The sequence below is a fragment of the Amorphotheca resinae genome, assembly GCF_003019875.1.
Source record: "Amorphotheca resinae ATCC 22711 unplaced genomic scaffold M430scaffold_3, whole genome shotgun sequence".
Lineage (NCBI taxonomy): Eukaryota > Fungi > Ascomycota > Leotiomycetes > Helotiales > Amorphothecaceae > Amorphotheca > Amorphotheca resinae.
In genome coordinates, this window is record NW_020194473.1 from 4,866 (window position 1) to 22,487 (window position 17,622).

At 40.1% G+C, this 17,622-nt stretch overlaps 4 protein-coding genes across 4 annotated transcripts; 1 reads left to right on the plus strand and 3 right to left on the minus strand.

Annotated features, from left to right (window-relative positions):
* Positions 1–8,331: 8,331 nt before the first annotated feature.
* On the minus strand, positions 8,332–9,900 carry M430DRAFT_48349 (hypothetical protein; the record flags this gene model as incomplete). The annotated part of the gene is made up of 2 exons (XM_024867991.1): positions 8,332–9,746; positions 9,798–9,900. The coding sequence occupies 2 exons, from the start codon at positions 9,898–9,900 to the stop codon at positions 8,332–8,334; spliced, it is 1,518 nt and encodes a 505-aa protein (XP_024722750.1).
* Positions 9,901–11,292: 1,392 nt separating this feature from the next.
* M430DRAFT_97389 (hypothetical protein) lies at positions 11,293–12,346 on the minus strand (the record flags this gene model as incomplete). Its single annotated transcript, XM_024870031.1, has 3 exons — positions 11,293–11,621; positions 11,670–11,970; positions 12,020–12,346. 3 exons carry the CDS (start codon positions 12,344–12,346, stop codon positions 11,293–11,295), a joined length of 957 nt encoding a protein of 318 aa, XP_024722751.1.
* A 1,350-nt stretch (positions 12,347–13,696) lies between these two features.
* On the minus strand, positions 13,697–14,868 carry M430DRAFT_134896 (hypothetical protein). Its single transcript, XM_024862381.1, has 4 exons — positions 14,642–14,868; positions 14,515–14,591; positions 14,049–14,465; positions 13,697–13,959 (listed from the first exon to the last, which is right to left on the minus strand). Exons 1-4 carry the CDS (start codon positions 14,721–14,723, stop codon positions 13,735–13,737), a joined length of 801 nt encoding a protein of 266 aa, XP_024722752.1. The 5' UTR covers positions 14,724–14,868; the 3' UTR covers positions 13,697–13,734.
* Positions 14,869–15,049: 181 nt separating this feature from the next.
* Positions 15,050–17,115, plus strand: M430DRAFT_56607 (hypothetical protein). Its single transcript, XM_024868621.1, has 3 exons — positions 15,050–16,172; positions 16,225–16,442; positions 16,520–17,115. The coding sequence occupies exons 1-3, from the start codon at positions 15,306–15,308 to the stop codon at positions 16,743–16,745; spliced, it is 1,311 nt and encodes a 436-aa protein (XP_024722753.1). The 5' UTR covers positions 15,050–15,305; the 3' UTR covers positions 16,746–17,115.
* Positions 17,116–17,622: the final 507 nt, after the last annotated feature.

Here is a 17,622-nt window from a genome sequence, read left to right on the forward strand (position 1 = left end):
AATTATGACTCTTAAGTAGTTCTTAGTATATTATTATAGTAAAGTAGTAAGAGGCCTTTTAACCTAGTAAAGCTAAGATATACTATATATATATATAAGAGTAATTGTTAGGTATATTTCTATAGAGTAAAAGAGGCAAGAGTCAATAGACAGTCGTAGTATATTTAAAGGTATATCACTACTTTAACTACAGACTAATCTCTAAACCCTTCTTCTTTCCCCTTTCTGCCCTCTATTCTTATGCTCCTTAATGCCTACTATTACCTTAGCTATAGTACGTAGTTACCCTATACTTAATTTCTAAGCTATTATAGTCTTATGTATTAGCGTACCTAATATAGTATCCTCTCTTTTTAGCTTCTGTCCTTAAAAGCTTATAGGTAGCCGTTAGATTATAGAGAGGCTAGGGCAAGCTAATACCTCTCTAAAAACAGGAATAAATACACAAGAATAAATTAGTAAGTAAATATATAACTATATAACTATATAACTAGTAGTGTTAAGAAAAGGAGAATAGTAGCGACTTTATAGCGTAGTAAGGGCGCGTAGCTAAACCGCGAGATTTCTATTATATATTACACTTTTAGATCTCTGCCTAGCGCGCCTCTTATATTTACTTTTAGTAAAGACACATTATAGTAAAGTACTAGTAAGTCGCTAGATAGTCGTAAGACCCCTAATACGTAATATAAACCGTATTACTTAGGCGCGCTAGCATTCCTTACTCTTTTATTACTTTTAAAAATCCTTTATTACCCTTTACTAAAAGGTTAATAGTATACTAACAGTAGGTAGCTATAAGGATCAAACTATATTACTTGTAATCATATTTTTTAAGTAAATATAAAAAAACACCTTCTTTGTCCTCCTTTACTTAGTCTGTCCCTTATAGTACTAAGAGGTATATAAAGACTCGTTTTTACTAGTTTGTTACCTTCTTTTCTTCTTTTTACCTTATATAAATATAACGCTACTATACCTCTTCTCTCTTACAACTCTTTTAACGAACTTCTAACGTACTTCTATCAAACTATTAACGACAACATAGCGCTAACAAAGCGTTTAGTAGCTTATAAGTAATACTTAAACTAAATAGCTTTATAAGACCTATAAGGTACCTTACTAAAGTATAAGAATAACGACTATAAGTATTCCTTTCTAGTAAAGAGTAACAGCCTAATAGTGTAGTAGCTACGTTAGTAAAGTACGTCTATTATAAAAATCTAAAAAAAGAGTACATTTTTATAAGTATAACCCTTCTTAAGGCAATACTCTTACGTCATAGCTTTATTAACGTTACTAGGTTGTTTTGACTCTTTAAGCTAAAGGAATCGAACTTTAAAAGGTAATTACAAAAAAAGACAAGGTAAGGTAGTCTATTATTTATAGTAAAGTTAAAGCTAATACAAATAGGCTATAATTTAGGCCGCCTAAACTTTAGTAAAGAAAAGCCTTTAATATTTAAAGTCTTAGACTATAATGTTAGTAGAAAAGAGGCTTTATAGTAATAAAGCAGATAGAGAGGAGCGCGTAAAGTAGAAGTTAGGTTATCTAGTAAAAATTGCCTGTTAGTTAGAGCTTTATAATAAGTTTACTGTAACTACAAACATAAAGGCAGACTATCGTAATTAGCTTATAGAAGAGGTAATCTAAGTATAGTAGGACTATGTTACTATCTTTAAAAAGTACGTGTCTTATTTTAAGAAAGTTATAAGTATCTCTTACCTTAATACTAAGTTACTACTAACTTAAAGGTAGTACGCGTACGAATTACAGAGATCTAAAGAAAGTAAGAAAGTAAAAGATAAAGTAGTAGCAAATACTATAGAGAATAATAATAAAGAAAATAATAGTAGAAAGGACAGTAATAAGGACAAATAATAGACGACTAAAGGTTAAAGCGTCTTTACTAAGTAAGATCGTACTTTAGATTTTTTTTCTTTTTCCTTTTTCTAAGATATATAATAATAAAGTTAGTAGAGCTTTAAAGAGTATTTACTAGTAAAAGAGTAGTTTAGTATTTTTTTTTAAGATACTTAGGTTTCTAAGTTTTTATATAATAAATATAGAAGTTATACTTACGTTACTACGACTACACTAGTAACATTATGCCTTTTTAACGATTATCTTAATATGTTTGTTTATATTTACGTAAAAGTAAGCTATTATTAAGGTTCTATTATAGTTCTTATAAGTTTTCTAAATTATTATACCCTTTTTATTTTATAAGATAGAGTCTGTTTCTTTATAGGCCTTTGTAGTTAAGAATAGCTTTTACTTTAAATGTTTCTTTATCTAAGACTAGGATGTCTATTAGGCTTATAGGGACTTTGCCTTCTTATGCCCTATAAGGTTCTAGGCTTATAATTAGAAAGGTAGGATATAGCCGTACTAATAAAAGAAGGCGTAGTCTATAAGTAAGTCTATAGTCCCTAATAACGTCTTTAATTTAGTAAGGGCTAATGTACTTATCTACGAATTTCTTAGAAGGTTAACGTTACCTTAGGTATTTTATTAATAAGAGTACCTAGTCTCTCTTTTTAAATAAAATCTTTTTCTAGTTCTAGTTATACTATTTCTTATACTATTTTTAAGAGTACTAAAGGAATATAATAATTTCTTTATAGCTACTTTATAGCTACTCTACTTATATATTAGCTACTAGCGCCTTTACTAGCTTTAACTAGTTTAGGGGTATGTCCTTAAGACCTTACGGCTAGTACTTATATAGTATGTATAATAGTGTTACGTTTATTATAGAGTACTATAAGGTATTATATACAAATTTAGTAAGATCTAGCTTAGTTACCTAGTTGTCTTGTACAAAGCTATAGTAAGTTTAAAGGTAATGCTTAATAGCTTAGTTCTGCCGTTCTGTCTGTCTGTCTGTTTGTAGGTAATAGGTAGTACTAAGTTACTATAATATCGTTAGGTACTAGTAAAAACTACTCTAGAATTTACTTATAAAGAGAGAGCCTTAGTCTAAGACAATACTATCTAGAATTCCGAATTGTCGTATAACGTAGTATATTAGAAGAGACACTAGCCTGTCGCTAGTAAGACGATTAGTTATTAGAATATATAAGGAAAATTTTGTAAATTAGTCTATAATAATAAGTATTAAATTATATAGTTTACTTACTACGTTATAAGAGTAAGGTAGCTACGTAATAAAGTTAAGTAAGATCTCTTACTAAGGTTTAGAAGGAATAAGGAGTAGGGCTAACTCGCTATATAGTAGATAGGTCCTTGCCTTTATTCTTTAATAGATAGTATAAGTAGAAACGTAATAGTAGACGTCTTTATTAAGACTCGGCTAAAAGAAGGATTAGGAAAGCCTTTTCTTTGTTTTACTAACTCTCTAGTGCCTTATAGTAGGTACGTTATAGAAAAGCTTTAGTAACTTCTTATATAAGCCCGGATTATTAAGTATATATATATATTTATAATACTATAGTAGTATATTATCCTTAAATATCTATAAGGACCTAATAGTACCTTAGCTACCTTACTACTTCTTCTACTCTTTATTAGTAATAAAGGCGTCTCTTTACTACGTATTATAAAGGGCTTCTAATAGTAATAGTAGTAACGTTAACGTTACTGTTACCTAGCTGTTACTCTTACTAGCCTAACTCTAAGTAGAGTTCTCTACTAGTATAAGAGTGTTTAATTTACGACTTAATACTCTAGTAATAAAAGCGTAAGGTCCCTAAGACCTACAATCGCCTTAGTCTACTAGCTAGCGTAAGTCTAGCCTCTTACGCTAGAGCGATTCTACTAAGACAGTATACGTTAGAGAGGTCGCTAGACCTTTAAAAGGAATAAAAGGAATTAAAAGAATAAAAGGAATTAAAAGAATAAAAGGAATAAAAGCTTTGTTTTAAACAAGCCTTATAGTAAGACTAATAGCTTCTAAGGTAACTACGTTTACCCGGAATTTATTAAGGAAAGTTGCTAAGAGAGCTTGTTACGCCTCTAATTACTTATTAGGATCTTGTAAGTCAGGCTGCTACAACAACTTATTAGTAGGGTTTTAGGTACTCTCTTTATATTTAATCTTAAAGTTAAAGACAGAAAGTTCTTCTAGCTATCTAGCTTACTACTATAACAACTTCGGCTTTATAAAGAAGTAATAGTAGTTTAGGTAATCTATTAAAACTAATACTAAACTTTGTACATATACTAAGTATAGCCTTTATAACTTAAAAGCCTTAACAATAGCTATTAACTTAGCGTTAGAGGTGTTATAGCGTAGCTTTAGCCCCTTTAGCTTTCTAGAAATAAATGTAACAGGATACTAGTAGCCTTCTTATAGCTATAAAAGGACAGTACTAATAGTATAGACAGATATATCTGTTTCTACGCGCGTAGGTAGTTTAGGGTCGTAGTAACGTAGAAAAGGGGCCTTTATAAAGACTAGTCGTAGCTTATAAAAGGCTTTTAAGGCTTCGGAACTTAGTATAACAGTACTAGCGACGTCGCCTTAAAAGAGATTTATTAGTAGTATAGTAATCTTTAAATAATTCTTAATAAAGCGCCTATAGAACCTAGTAAACCTTAAGAAGACACGAATGTCCTTTATAGTTATAAGAATAGGTTATTCTTAGACTATAGAGACACGCTTAGGTTTAATACAAACTCTTTACAAGTTAATAACGTATCTTAAGAAACCTACTTACTTTATATTAAACTCGTACTTTAAGAGGTTAGTATAGAGGTTATGTTATTAAAGACGTTTAAGGACGCGGTAAATATACTACGTATACTCTTCTTTATTTATAGAGTAGATAAAGATATTATTAAGATATATAATACAAATATTATTAACAAGATTCTTTAGTACTTTGTTAATAAAGGACTAGAAGGTCACTAGTACGTTTACTAGCCTAAAGGGTATAACATAGTATTTAAAGTAGCTGTATTAGTACTAGAAAGCCGTTTTCTACTTATTACTAGCCTTAATACAAACTTAATAGTACGCTTTACGTAGGTTAAGCTTAGTATAGACGCGGGCTTATAATAGCCGGTTAAGGATCTCTCTAATTAATAGAATAAGGGCTTAGTTCTTTCTAGTTACACTATTTAACACCTAGTAGTTAACGTAAAGTTGTAGCTTCCTTCTTTTCTTTAGAACAAATAGTATTAGAGTACTAGTAAGGCTCTTACTTAGACAGATCTATCCTTTTACTAGGGCGTCGTCTAAATATTTACGTAAGACACCTAGCTTGACCTTTATAAGTAGGTAGATTTAGCTATATAGTAGTACCGCGTCTCCTTTAAGGTCTATTATATAAGTAAGGCTATTAATTATAAGTAGTAATCTAGCCCTTTCTTTAGAGAAGACGTCTATAAATTGTTAGTACTTACTAGGTAAGGTCGCTATAGCCTTACTATCCTCTTATAGTTCTTCTTATAGTTCCTCCTTACCTAGGGATTCTAGGTCTACTACAATTAGTTATACTATTACTACAATTATAAATTAAGCTTCTTTTATTGCCTTTTTGATTTCTTTCTTTATTATATACAGCCTAACTATTAAAGACAACATAAGGTATACAAACGTCTAGGTCTTTTATAAAACGATTAGGTCTATAGCCTTTAGCTATAGAAATCTAAGTATAACATCTAAGTCCTTAATATTAGTAACGACAAATCTACCTTAATGTCGCCTTACTATTAAGTAGTTATCTTAGGCCTTAACAAACAGATCGTATAACCTAAAGCTTGTCGTTGTTTTCTAGAATAGTAAGGATACTATAATGTAATTATCGAGTTACTATAGTGCCTCTTGTCCTAATAGTCGTAGGTAGATAAGGTTAACTTCTACTCTTAAGTCTAGTAAGGCTAGTATAGCTACTTAGCTACCCTTAATACGTATCTCTACCTAAATACTTATTAAGGGTCGCCCTTCTTCTTATTATTTAGGCGTAATATAGTAGGCTACTAGTATAGTATTAGCGCCTAAAGTACCGGCCTTATTAAGGTACTAAGCGTAAGTATGCCTAGATTAACTATATATAGAGCATTTGTATAGTAAGTACGAATTTACCTAATAACTAGGCTACTAGTATTAGTAGTAGTTACCTTATACCTTACTTACTAAAGGGGTTTTTACGACACTAAGAGAGTCCTCTTACGTGTTTAAAGTTTAGCTACTAGATACCCTTTACGTGTTTACTAGCGTAGATAAGGTCTTTAGATTATAAGAAGAGCCTCTTCTAGTATAGTATAGTATTAAAGGGGCTCTATAAGAGCCTTCTTGTTACCTTATCTAAATAAGAGTTTCCCTTCTTAACGCTACTACCTTAACTACCTTAAAGGTATCTAGGACCTTACTACTTACTATATAAGCCCTTAACTCGGGCTTTAAACAATTAATAAGAAGGTAGATACAGAACATCTTTAAGAAGGCGTAGCCGAGTTTAATAACTAGAGAGTTATACTATTAAAGGAAATTCCTAAAGGTCTTATTTTAGTTTTAAGTTAACATTTAGAGTTTTAATACTACTTTAAGGAAGTAGGTACCCTTATCTATAATACTATAAAAGAGCTACGCCTTTATTTCTTCCTAAGTTATATTAAGAACTAATCTACCTTTTTCTAAGAAAATAAAAGACTTCTAGCGCTCTTTAATATAATCCTTTAGTACTACTACTATAGCGCTAACGCGTTTAGTATCTATTAGATAACTCTCTAGATAAGTATCAAACTCTGTTTTCTAGTTAAATAAGAAGGTCGTAATACTAGTATATGTCTTGTTTTTTAGTAGAATAAAAGGGGTATTACAATAGCTCTTCTTTGTTTCCTTAACACAGGTTTACTAGAAGGGCTGTTCTACTTTAAGAAGGTTATTAAATTCGTATAGGTTTATTAAGAGAGCCTCTCCCTTCTTAAGCACTATAAGGTAGTCTTGTTTTTACTTAAGGCACTACTCTACCCTTACTTAGGCGATCCTCTCGTTTAACTTAGTCTTACTTAAGGAAAGGATTTCTATTAACATTTAGGGAGTCGTACTAGGTTTGCCGCTATCTACCTATAAAGAGGTATTCTAAAGAGTTACTTAAGAAGAGGCCTACGTCTTGTTAAGGTTTATTTGTTATGTCTACGTTATTACTTCTTACTCTAACAGTCTATAACCTTTTAGTAAAGGAAAGAGATTAGAATGTTAGGTATATTTCTATAGAGTAGAAGAGGTAAGAGTTAATAGATAGTCGTAGTATATTTAAAGGTATATCACTACTTTAACTATAGACTAATCTCTAAACCCCCTTTCTTTCCCCTCCTTGCCCTTTATTCTTATACTCCTTAATACCTACTATTACCTCGGCTATAGTACGTAGTTACCCTGTACTTGATTTCTAAGCCATTATAGTCTTACGTGTTAGCGTACCTAACAGTAATCTAGTAGTATATATATCTCTTTATAAAATCTTAAGTAGTTCTGTCTTAAGCCTTTAGTTATATAAGTATACTCTAGTTTAATACTATAAATAAGATATGTCTTAAGAGAGGTACCTTAAAGGCGTTAGTATAAAGTATAGTACCTAAAGGTTATTTAGATCTTATCTACTATATTCTAGTAACAGGTCTTAGAAAGGGCGTATCTTAAGAGGTAAAGGTAGTACTATTAATAGTACTAATAATAAACTCTTAACCCTAAATACTATAAACAGGATACGTCTTAAGAGAGGTGCCTTAAGGGCGTTAGTATAGAGTATAGTGCCTAAAGAGTATCTAGATCTTGTCTACTACGTTCTAGTAACAGGTCTTAGAAAGGGCGTATCTTAGAAGGTAAAGGTAGTACTGTTAATAGTACTAATAATAAACCCTTAACCCTAATTCTAGTAACAGGTCTTAAGAAGGGCGTGTCTTAGCAGGTAAAGGTAGTACTATTAATAGTACTAACAATAAACCCTCTAACCCTAAGATTTTTAAGAGGAAAAAGTAGGGGTAGAGGGAGACTGGCTATAGGAGTTGTATTTAGGGAAACTAGAATATTACATGCGCGTTAGTCAATGACCAAGGAACGATTGTGTCTTTAGCCTTATTTAAGGCCAGCGCCTATGCATGCCTGCTTGTGTCTTTGAACCTGTTCCTTACCAGGCTTCGCTACAAGATGTACCGAACCTAAGAAACTGGCACCTCTTATCGTAGGGTAGACTTTAATCTCATGTCCTTCAGAGGTGGCTATTCTTGTCAACTGGTCAACTGATTGTAAGCATAACCGAAAATATTCATTTCTATCTAGGGAAGCTTGGTGTAGCATAACTTTGTTTACACATTTAAATGTATTATTTGAACTCCAAAATCATTATATAGGAACAAATTTCACCAATCCCATACCTTTAGATCCCCAGATGTGTATATTCCGTGATAGTATGACCATCTTTTCCAAGGCGCTTGTCCGGAATCATGGACTCGTTCAATGATTTTGACACCAAGCCCCTCCAAGGTTTTAGCCATCGATTCCATACCAAGCTCAAAGGCCATTTCGAGAGCAGTGGACCCAATCCAGCCCTCCAAAGAGGCTCCTCTCTCCAACAGTAGCTGAAACATGGCTGTGTGCTCAACTGCAACAGCCCACCATATTGCCGATCGTCTATAGTAGCCGTCCCAGAATTCTACAGCTTCGTTCACTTGCGCTCCGTGATCAAGCAATTTACGAACGATCGCTAGACTTCCTGTAGAGGCCGCCATAGGAAGTGCTGTGATGCAAGTAACATCCTTAGCTCCGAAATTGGGGTCTGCGCCCTGACCAAGCAAAAGGTCAACCACTTCCTCATGGCATCCTCGGCAAGCTGCTATCAGCGCTGTCTGAGGGGGGCCCCCACGTCGTGAAACCCCATCGACTGTCACGCCTAGATCAAGGAGATGCTTCACCATAGACAGATTTCCAGATTGAGCATGTACTACCAGTGTTTCAACGAGATCTCTGTGTGTAGGTCGCGCTTCTTCGTCAAGAAGACTGATAATGTACATCCGAAAATCAGGGCTTCTTGCTCGAAAGTTGGCGGCGTAACGAAGCGATTCCCTGACCTTTAAGATTGAATCAGACCGTCCTGACTGCTGATCTAGAATGTTGGCGCTATCTGAGTTCGCGCGAGAGGGGGGATATAATACCAATTGCATGATACTCATATCCTCTCGACTCGTAGCCCCATAAATTGAATCCGGAGAGACCTTCCCATGCCATCGCCACCGTCCTTCATTCCAATCTCTATGATCAGGCAAATGTTCTTGAAAAAGCTGAATCATTTCCGTGTGACCTGAACGTGCAGCAAGCTCCATCGGCGATGGGAAGAGATGAGTGTACCTGGTGGGGCAGACGCCTTCCAGCAGTAATCGGTTTGCAAGAGCAATCAGATTGAAATGTGCGGCAGCAGCAAGACCATTAAGTGCTGGGCATGGAGTAACTTTGATAGTAGGCTCGTGGGTAGTAGGCCGGCTTGCTTGAGATTCCGTCGCAATCCAGCAGAGCTTGTCGATCGTCGAAGTCAAGTGCCATCCAGTTTCCTCGCAGATAAGCTGAGCGGTCTGACGAATCTCCACGAAGCGGCCAACAGTACTGTCCGTTTCATTTGTGACTCTGTAGACAAGGTATGAATGCCATAACTCTCCTGCGCCAGGATGAGTATTGAGATACCACGGGCCGTCGATGCCACCATTGTTTAGCGCGTGGGAATAGAACCTATCAAGTAGGCGCGTTTCGAATAGAGCTGGAAGTACATTATACGAGAAAACCTCTTGTAAACCATAAGCTGTCGAACAGAACGGCTTGGGTAGGCAAGACTTACTGCACACAAGCCGAAGTCTCAAGCCTCTCTTGACATGGCGTGCTAGGACCGCATGATATAGAATCTTATGGAGGAGATCTAATGGTAGGTCCAGGAGCTCCATCACGTGACTTTGAATAGAGGCGAAGAAGTGGAGTCAAAGACCGGAATCTGCAAAGGTAGAAGGATGACTGGCAACTGGTTATATCTCGCATCAAAGGCTAAAGCAAAGTGATCAATCAACCTTTTGTTATAGGGTTGTTGGGAATAAGGAAGGGTACGCAGGAGCTATTCTTGCTGGTTTTGCTGTACTCCTTCCAACATCATACGTGGCGTCGTGCTGCGCACCTAGTGCTTGAAGGATCGCAGGATGGCTGGAGGAGATGGAAACGTACAGGATCCTAGGCAAGGGCTTTTATCGCTAATTACTTTGTTGGGTAGAAGATTGGAAAAAGGATTGCTTATGGTGTAGAGCCATGTAAGGAGTCAAGGATGTGATGCATTTTGTCAACGTGTGCCAACTGTCACGTGCATTTGGGGTCAGGTGAGACACCCACGTGCTGGGCTCGACCCTGGCAGAGTTGTCGCATCATTCCAGGTGTGAAGACGGTCGCTCAAACTTTCAAAGTCTTTCTGTGATGCAGACTTGAACACTTGGCCTATGCTTATTATTCACGACCTAAAGTATCTTGATCATAAGCCGAACATAGCGCTCCATGGACACACGGTCACACACCGTGCCGACTTGGATGTTCCGCATCCGGTTTCTATACTTAAATATGCATTGTGTTGATAAAAACCAATTCGCGGCATTCATGGCAAGCAGCTAATGCCTGAACGTAAGAGGAGCAGATCGGGTCCCGGGCACCATAACAGGACCACCACATTATGGTAGGCAGTAGACATTTCTTAGGCTAGGCTCACCTTCATCCTCTGACAACTCCTGTTTTATCGACCTAACCCTTGAAAACATAACCTGCATCATGGCTAGGGTACAGAGTCCGGCAGTATGCCTTCTATCACCATATGTTTCATTAATCGCAATCGGCAGCTGGCAGTCTTGTGCACAAGCCTAGAAACCCAAAGTGAACCGACTCGATAGTACTAGGCAAGAAGTTAATAAAGGTCGTAATAGTATAGAGACGGGTTTCCTACCTCTACTTATAGCGTCTAGACTAAACCACTTAACTCTAAGTATTTAGGGACGTCTTATAAAACAGAGGGCGATGTGTTACCAGTAGCCTACCTATAGCTTAAAAAGAGGGTAGTTAGCCCTTCTACTAAGGCGCCTGTCTACCGCCAGTCCTGTACCGTACTGCGGTGCTGTTCAGTCCGTATGCCTATAATGCATTATGCGTGAATCAGATCCTGCCCGGTAGCTAACACTCTCCTATCCGGCCTGATTCTTCTTCTCGTTTACTTCACGCCTTGTCCGTCCTTTTACCTCCCGGCCCTCTGCCGAGGCCTGAGGCCGTGCCCGGCGAGTACGGACGTTAGTATTTCAACAAGTAGTTAGTTAATTACCAACATGGTCATTATTCACAGTAGTAGCTTCGGATAAATTTTGTCGGTGATGAGGAGCTCGCATCGGGCTCTCTAGTTTGCGGCTCTTTTCAGGAAGTAACAAGTCCTTCCCGCTCTGCGCTTCCACCTCGTTGAAGTCTTGACCGGGGTTGCAGGTTTGATAGCGCATGCTGTTCATCAATGTGTAGAAGCTACATGCCAGAAGAGAGCCAAGGAGCGGACCGACGAAGTAAATCCAGAAGTATCCCGGAAAGTTATGATTCACAACTGCAGGACCAAGGGAGCGTGCGAAGTTGAGAGATCCACCAGTGAAGTAGATACCTGTTTCCTGTTAGGAATACATTACTCTCAAGTTCGGGTCAAACGTACCGCAGAGCTCTGCAAGGAAGAATGTCAGGCCGATTCCAACTGGCGCCAAAAATGTGGACTTGTGCTTGACAACGGCGAGCATAATAATAACGAAGATCAGTTGGGCGGTCAAGAACATTTCGATGAAAAGTCCTTGCGATATAGATGTTCCTCCACCGAGAGTGGTTTCAACATTGAGGTCGCCGGGAAAGAGGCACGATACAACAGCAGCAGCGCTGAGGCCTCCAACTATCTGAGCGAGGAAGACCAGTCCACTTCGCAGGGCAGGCAATCCTCCAACGAGGAAGAGGGCAAGAGTCACCTATTAACATTAACCTATGCCGTATCATGTCTTCAGGTTAAGCATATACCGAAGGATTGAACAATCCACCCGTGATGCGAAAAAAGGCCCACACATTGACCGTCAATGAGAAGCCAAACGCCAAGGCCGCAAAAAGCAGGTTGGAAGTATTTGGAGGAGATCCATCCGGAGGCTTAGGTGTGTTGGAAATCTGGGTTCCGGCAAAGGACCAGAACAGAAAGAGAAACGTGCCGACGAACTCGCCCAGCACGGCAACTAGATTGTTGCGCATATTGTCGTCGAGATGGAGCATAGGCAGATGTGTTCCACTCCGCTGGGCGGACATATTGGTCAGGCCATTGCCCACGGCTGGGATGGATCGTGAGCGAAACTTCATTGTGATGAGGGAAGAAGGCTGGAAGTTAGTACGATCAGTTATAGAACGAAAGATAATCAGGTGGATAGCCGTAGAATCTCAGGTCCATTTATACGTACAGCCTCAAGAGCAACTATAACTTCACGTCATCACTAGGTACACGTTGGTCTAGGCATATTAACCATTAGGGATGGCTTCGTTCAACCAAAACCCTAAACTTTATCTCTAATTAGCCTCTCGATGCAACATCGACGAAATTTTCCATCAATCTGGCCGGGTCGACCAAGTCAAGCTAGTTCAGCTGCCACTGCTATTCTAGATCAGATATAGCAATGTGGGATATAGCTGAATAGCAATAGCTGTTTTCACTCTAACCCGTTTAGATATGTGAAGCCATACGGGAATCCCGAATACCCAGCCCAACAGGCTCTATTCAGCTATATAGCTCCATATGCTCCTTTTGTAACTATTAGCTACCTCGTTTATCACTTCAATTCGGTACATAGTTGATTACTTACCATAGTTTTTGATCCCACTTTGGCAAGCAGCTCCGCCTATGACAAGCAGAAGGATACAACACACATTGGAAGTCCCGAGAGTACAGTACATTCATCTGATCCGTAGCAACCCAGGTCTAGAACCGGTGGAGTTGTGTGCAACGGCCCCGATTCCCTGATTTTGTAACGTCGATCGATGTCATCATTATAGTTGTGTAGAGCTGGTTTATACAAGGGCACCAGCATATCTCTGGTGATTCATTGGATTATCTCTACGCTGAGTTCCTATAGGGAATCTCAGCGTTCAGGTTGTGCATCAGTCAGACTATACCTTGAGTTATTTCAAAAGTGACATCTGCGTTAGACTGCGTATCTGGAAGATCCACAATGATGATCCCTAAATTCTAGAATCTTATCATTGGATGACTTTAACTTTAACTTCGTTGACCCCGCGTCTAGACGACCGTAAAGTGGGTAATCGCGTATCTAGAAGATCCACAATGATAATCCCTGAATTTTAGAATCTTGTAATTGGATGAATTTAACTTTAACTTTGTTAATCCCACCCCCGTACTTGGGTGATCACGTGCACTATAGACCAAGCAAATCGGACGCGGCCTAGGTACACTATAAAGTAGATGATTCTGTGCTCGTCACGCCGGATCTCGCGGCACGTCTGCGCGCGGATGCTGGGCAGGCTAAGTAGGTAGCAACCGTCTACAGTTATAAAGCTCTCGTGGCACACATTGTTTCCTATGTTGATAGACGTCCGCGAATACCCATTTATGTATGTGTGATTTACACTTTATTGACGTGCATAAGAGGATAATGTTATTATATATCTAAAAAAATCGTAGGGTGGCGATTTAGTAAAGCCACCACTCTAGAAAAGCCGCCACACAGCTCCAGGACTCACGCGGTCATAAACTCCCAGTTCTCCTCAAATCGTCCATAACAGATATCTGGATTCCCTTTGAAGATATCATCATACTTATCAACAGAGGTCTCGGGATCCTCAGCTTGCTTGAAGTAGTCTTTGATCAGCATCTTGATAGTCGGATCACTCCACATTTTTTTCATCCAAGCAAGGACCTCAGGGGAGGCAGTTGCCAGCGGAAGATTATAGGATCGGAAACGCTATCAGTCCTAGTCAGCCACAAACTTCCATTGCAATTTGATCCGTAATTTCAGGGAGTTACAGGATAAGGTGAGAACGCTTTACATACCCACAAGACAGGCCAGAAGAAAGCATCAGCAATTCCAAACTTCCCAAACAAGAATCCTTCATCTTGGTCTCCTAACTCCTTCAACTTTTGCGCCGTCTTAGCCCTGGATTGATCCCACAAAAAAAGTATCCTGTCAATTTCCTTCCTGCCTTGCTCAGTAATCGGAATCTTCCCTGTATACTTCGCTATGAAGTTGGTATGATAAGTATTTCGAATTTCTTGAAATCCGGAGTGCATCTCTGAAACCGCGCTTCTTGCCAGTGCTCGAAGCTCACGGTCTTTGGGCCACAGGGGGAGCTCGGGATGTGACTCCGCAAGGAATTCGCAGATTGACAGGGACTCATTGATTTGAATGTCTATTTTTGGGGAAACTGGAACAAGAAGAGGAACGAGGCCGCTCTTGGAATGCTTTTTCACCTGATTTCGATGTCAGAGTAGGCCACCAGAGAAAAGGGAGACCGGTTACATCAGCTAGTTTGATAAATGTTGTTTTATGAGGAAGTTGAAAGTATTCCAGCACTAGTGCCACACGAGATGTCCAGCCTGGATTCAAGTTAGACTATAGAGTCTCTAAGGTAGAGGGAGGGATGTACTAGAGTACCGTGTGTGAGTCCCGATCAGGTGATACTTGGCTTCTCCCTCCAAGGGAAACGTGATAGGATTGCGCTCTTCCATTGATGTGTTTTGTATAGATTAATCTCGAATTGGGTAGAAGAGAAAGCTTTGGAGATATGTAGTGAAGGTTCTCTCTTTCTCAAAAATACTGTCAGGGGGTAACACTACGATAATATAGGTAGGTATTAACCAAAGAATTCCCCAAGGGGGAAACTCGTACAAAGGGTTTGATTTTGGCAAACTCTGCGCGAACAGGCCGGAAGTCGGTAGTATGATGTTCCGGCCACGTGACATTTGGTCATGTGCTTACGGACTTACGCACTAAACCCCGCAACGGGTTCTGAACCGTTGCACTGCACGGAGCATTTTCTCTTAATCGTCAATGTTGCCAGCCCATCATCATCGAGATCCCCTCATTATTCCCTTTTTTGTGAAGTCGCATCAGAATGTCGCTTCTCATTGCCATGCCATGGAGAAGCTGGGCATGGCAGCGTCCGTGGGAAAGTAAGAAGAAAATTGATCTTCCCGTCGACGTAATCGAATGAGATCATGAGAGACCTCTGCATTTCTAATATAAAGATGCTCAATTGAGGTCTGTTCCGTCTTCCACTTGTCTCTTCCCAGTCTTCCCCAAGCACTAGAATGAAGCTCTCGACCCTCCTCGGCCTCGCGGGCGCCTCCAGCTACACAGCAGCACAGAATTCCACGAGCTACAACACAACCCTCAACAGCACCTTCGGTACGGCAGGACCGCGAAATGTGCGAATTGATACAGGTACATATGGTCCACAGGTGGAGGAATTCCATTACTACTACGACCAGTGGCCAATTGGCTTAGCCGTGTCGAAACAAGGACGAGTCTTCACCTGCTACACACGCGGGACGTACGCCTATACTCTGGGAGAGGTCGTCAACACCACTGCTGAAGCAGCATATCCATCTTTGGCACTGAACACGCCTCCTGGGGGACTCTACAATGTCACCAATGGCATCCAGTTCGGCAGCAATGATCCCAACTCCTTCATCAGTGTGCAAGCACTGTACATTACCCCCGACGACACCCTCTGGGTTCTCGATACCGGCCGTCCCACAATCAACGAATCCCAAGCTCCAAGCATCCCATACGCTGCACCTGGTGGCCCGAAGCTCGTCGCAATCAATCTGACCACTAATTCGATCGCACGAACGTACACGCTTCCTCCCAACGTCCACTATCCCGATTCATACATGAACGATCTGCGATTTGATATGCGACCGAATGTCACTGAATCAGGCGGAGGAATTGCATACATCGTGGACTCGAGCAATGAGGGCAGAACAGGATTCATCATGATTGATCTGGGGACTGGGGAGAGTTGGAGACAGCTCTCCCAGCACCCTAGCACGCTAAGAGTCAACGAGGATGTGCCGAGCTACCAGGGCATTCCGTTTTACTCGCGGCAGAAGGGAAGTCCACTTGGCTTTCAACAGGAGGGGTTGGATGGTGCGGAGTTGAGTTTGTATGGTGATGTGAGTCGCGGGGATCCCCAGTGATATATTCATAGGCTGACCAACACACTAGATTATTTACTACTCCCCCTTGACTTCCGATTACCTCTTCTCTATCGAGACACGATATCTCCGCGCCAACCCCTCCAATGACACTCTGTCTGCCAAGCGTGCCTTTGACAACGTCAAGAATCTAGGTCAACGCGGTGGGAATGCTAACGGGTTTTCATCCGATAATCTGGGGAATGTGTACATGTTGATGCCAAACCAAAATGCAATCTACATCTACAAGTTCGTCTCCATTGCCTCACCACCTTTCCTCTTTACACGCCCCAGATTCTCGTTACCATACTGACTCAAATATAAAGCTCTACAACTCTCCAAGCAAAGCCCTACGTCCGCGACCCTCGCATTGTCTGGCCCGACAGCGCGAATGTGGGTTTCGACGGGTATATCTACTTCAATATCAACCAGCTGCCGTACCAGCCAGATTGGAACGATGGCAATGATGGCAGGCAATACCCGGGTCTCATTCTAAGGTCGAGGTTACCGGATGGGGCTAATAAGAATATGATTCTTGGGCCTTCGACGTGATAAGGTTCCCATACACCTCCTAGTGACTGGGTCTGCGTCAATGAGACACTCGACATTTGAACTCCATGCAATAATTGTCGGATGCCATTGCTCATAAAAGGTTAGTCATCATATGGCGGGGTCTGGCCAAGGAGTCTATACAAGAATGCATCATATCGTATCCCTGCTTCCTGCCCAGGTTCGCGCCATGTGCCAGATTCTGGCGACGAGGCATTTCCGCTTGTGGAGTCGTCTGTTCTCAATGCATTGTGCAACAATTTCCGATTTGAACATATTAAAAGCTCACCTAGGATGATGAATAGCCACCAAGGACCGACAGGACATATGTGATTGGTACGACAATCGACTGGGCTGAGACTTTCGTACTCTGAAAGATAGAGAAATTCCTCCGCCCGTCATCGATGACTGTGTATCTTTGTTGGACAGATCAGCCCCTTCTCTAAAGTAGCTTCAGATGGCAGACCGTGAAAGAAGCATATAGTATAGATTTTCGAAATGCTTTAGGCCAAATGTCCGTTTCCTGAACCCCCCCCCCCCCCCCGGCCCCCCAACGCAAGGGAGACTTCAGTATCGTTCTCTGCAGTTTTGAAATGGAAGTAGGGTGTTATTTCCTGATACACGGAATAGCTGGCCATTAGGCCAAAACTCCGATAGGGGAGAGCTACCTCTACATCGCCCATCATCGAGCCGTTATTCAGGTTGAAAGCGACGCTGGGGCGTCTCCTACTGTCGACTATAGATCAGCCTCGCGCGTGCAGGGATCGAAAGTGTCACGCGAATATTACCCTTATTTCAAAAGTTCTGTTGGATATGCAGTTGGAGCCTGTTAGGCACTCTACTTTTTGGGTATATACAGTAGTTAGCTACCCTCATTTTC

Bases quoted from the DNA above. Each gene is read 5' to 3' on its own strand.
- M430DRAFT_134896 (XM_024862381.1), bottom strand. From the start codon at position 14,723: ATGGAAGAGCGCAATCCTATCACGTTTCCCTTGGAGGGAGAAGCCAAG. The intron at 14,592-14,641 runs GTACATCCCTCC...ACTTGAATCCAG, and splicing joins GACTCACACACGGTACTCTA to GCTGGACATCTCGTGTGGCA. The intron at 14,466-14,514 runs GTAACCGGTCTC...CATCGAAATCAG, and splicing joins CATTTATCAAACTAGCTGAT to GTGAAAAAGCATTCCAAGAG.
- M430DRAFT_56607 (XM_024868621.1), top strand. From the start codon at position 15,306: ATGAAGCTCTCGACCCTCCTCGGCCTCGCGGGCGCCTCCAGCTACACA. The intron at 16,173-16,224 runs GTGAGTCGCGGG...CCAACACACTAG, and splicing joins AGTTGAGTTTGTATGGTGAT to ATTATTTACTACTCCCCCTT. The intron at 16,443-16,519 runs GTTCGTCTCCAT...TCAAATATAAAG, and splicing joins AATGCAATCTACATCTACAA to CTCTACAACTCTCCAAGCAA.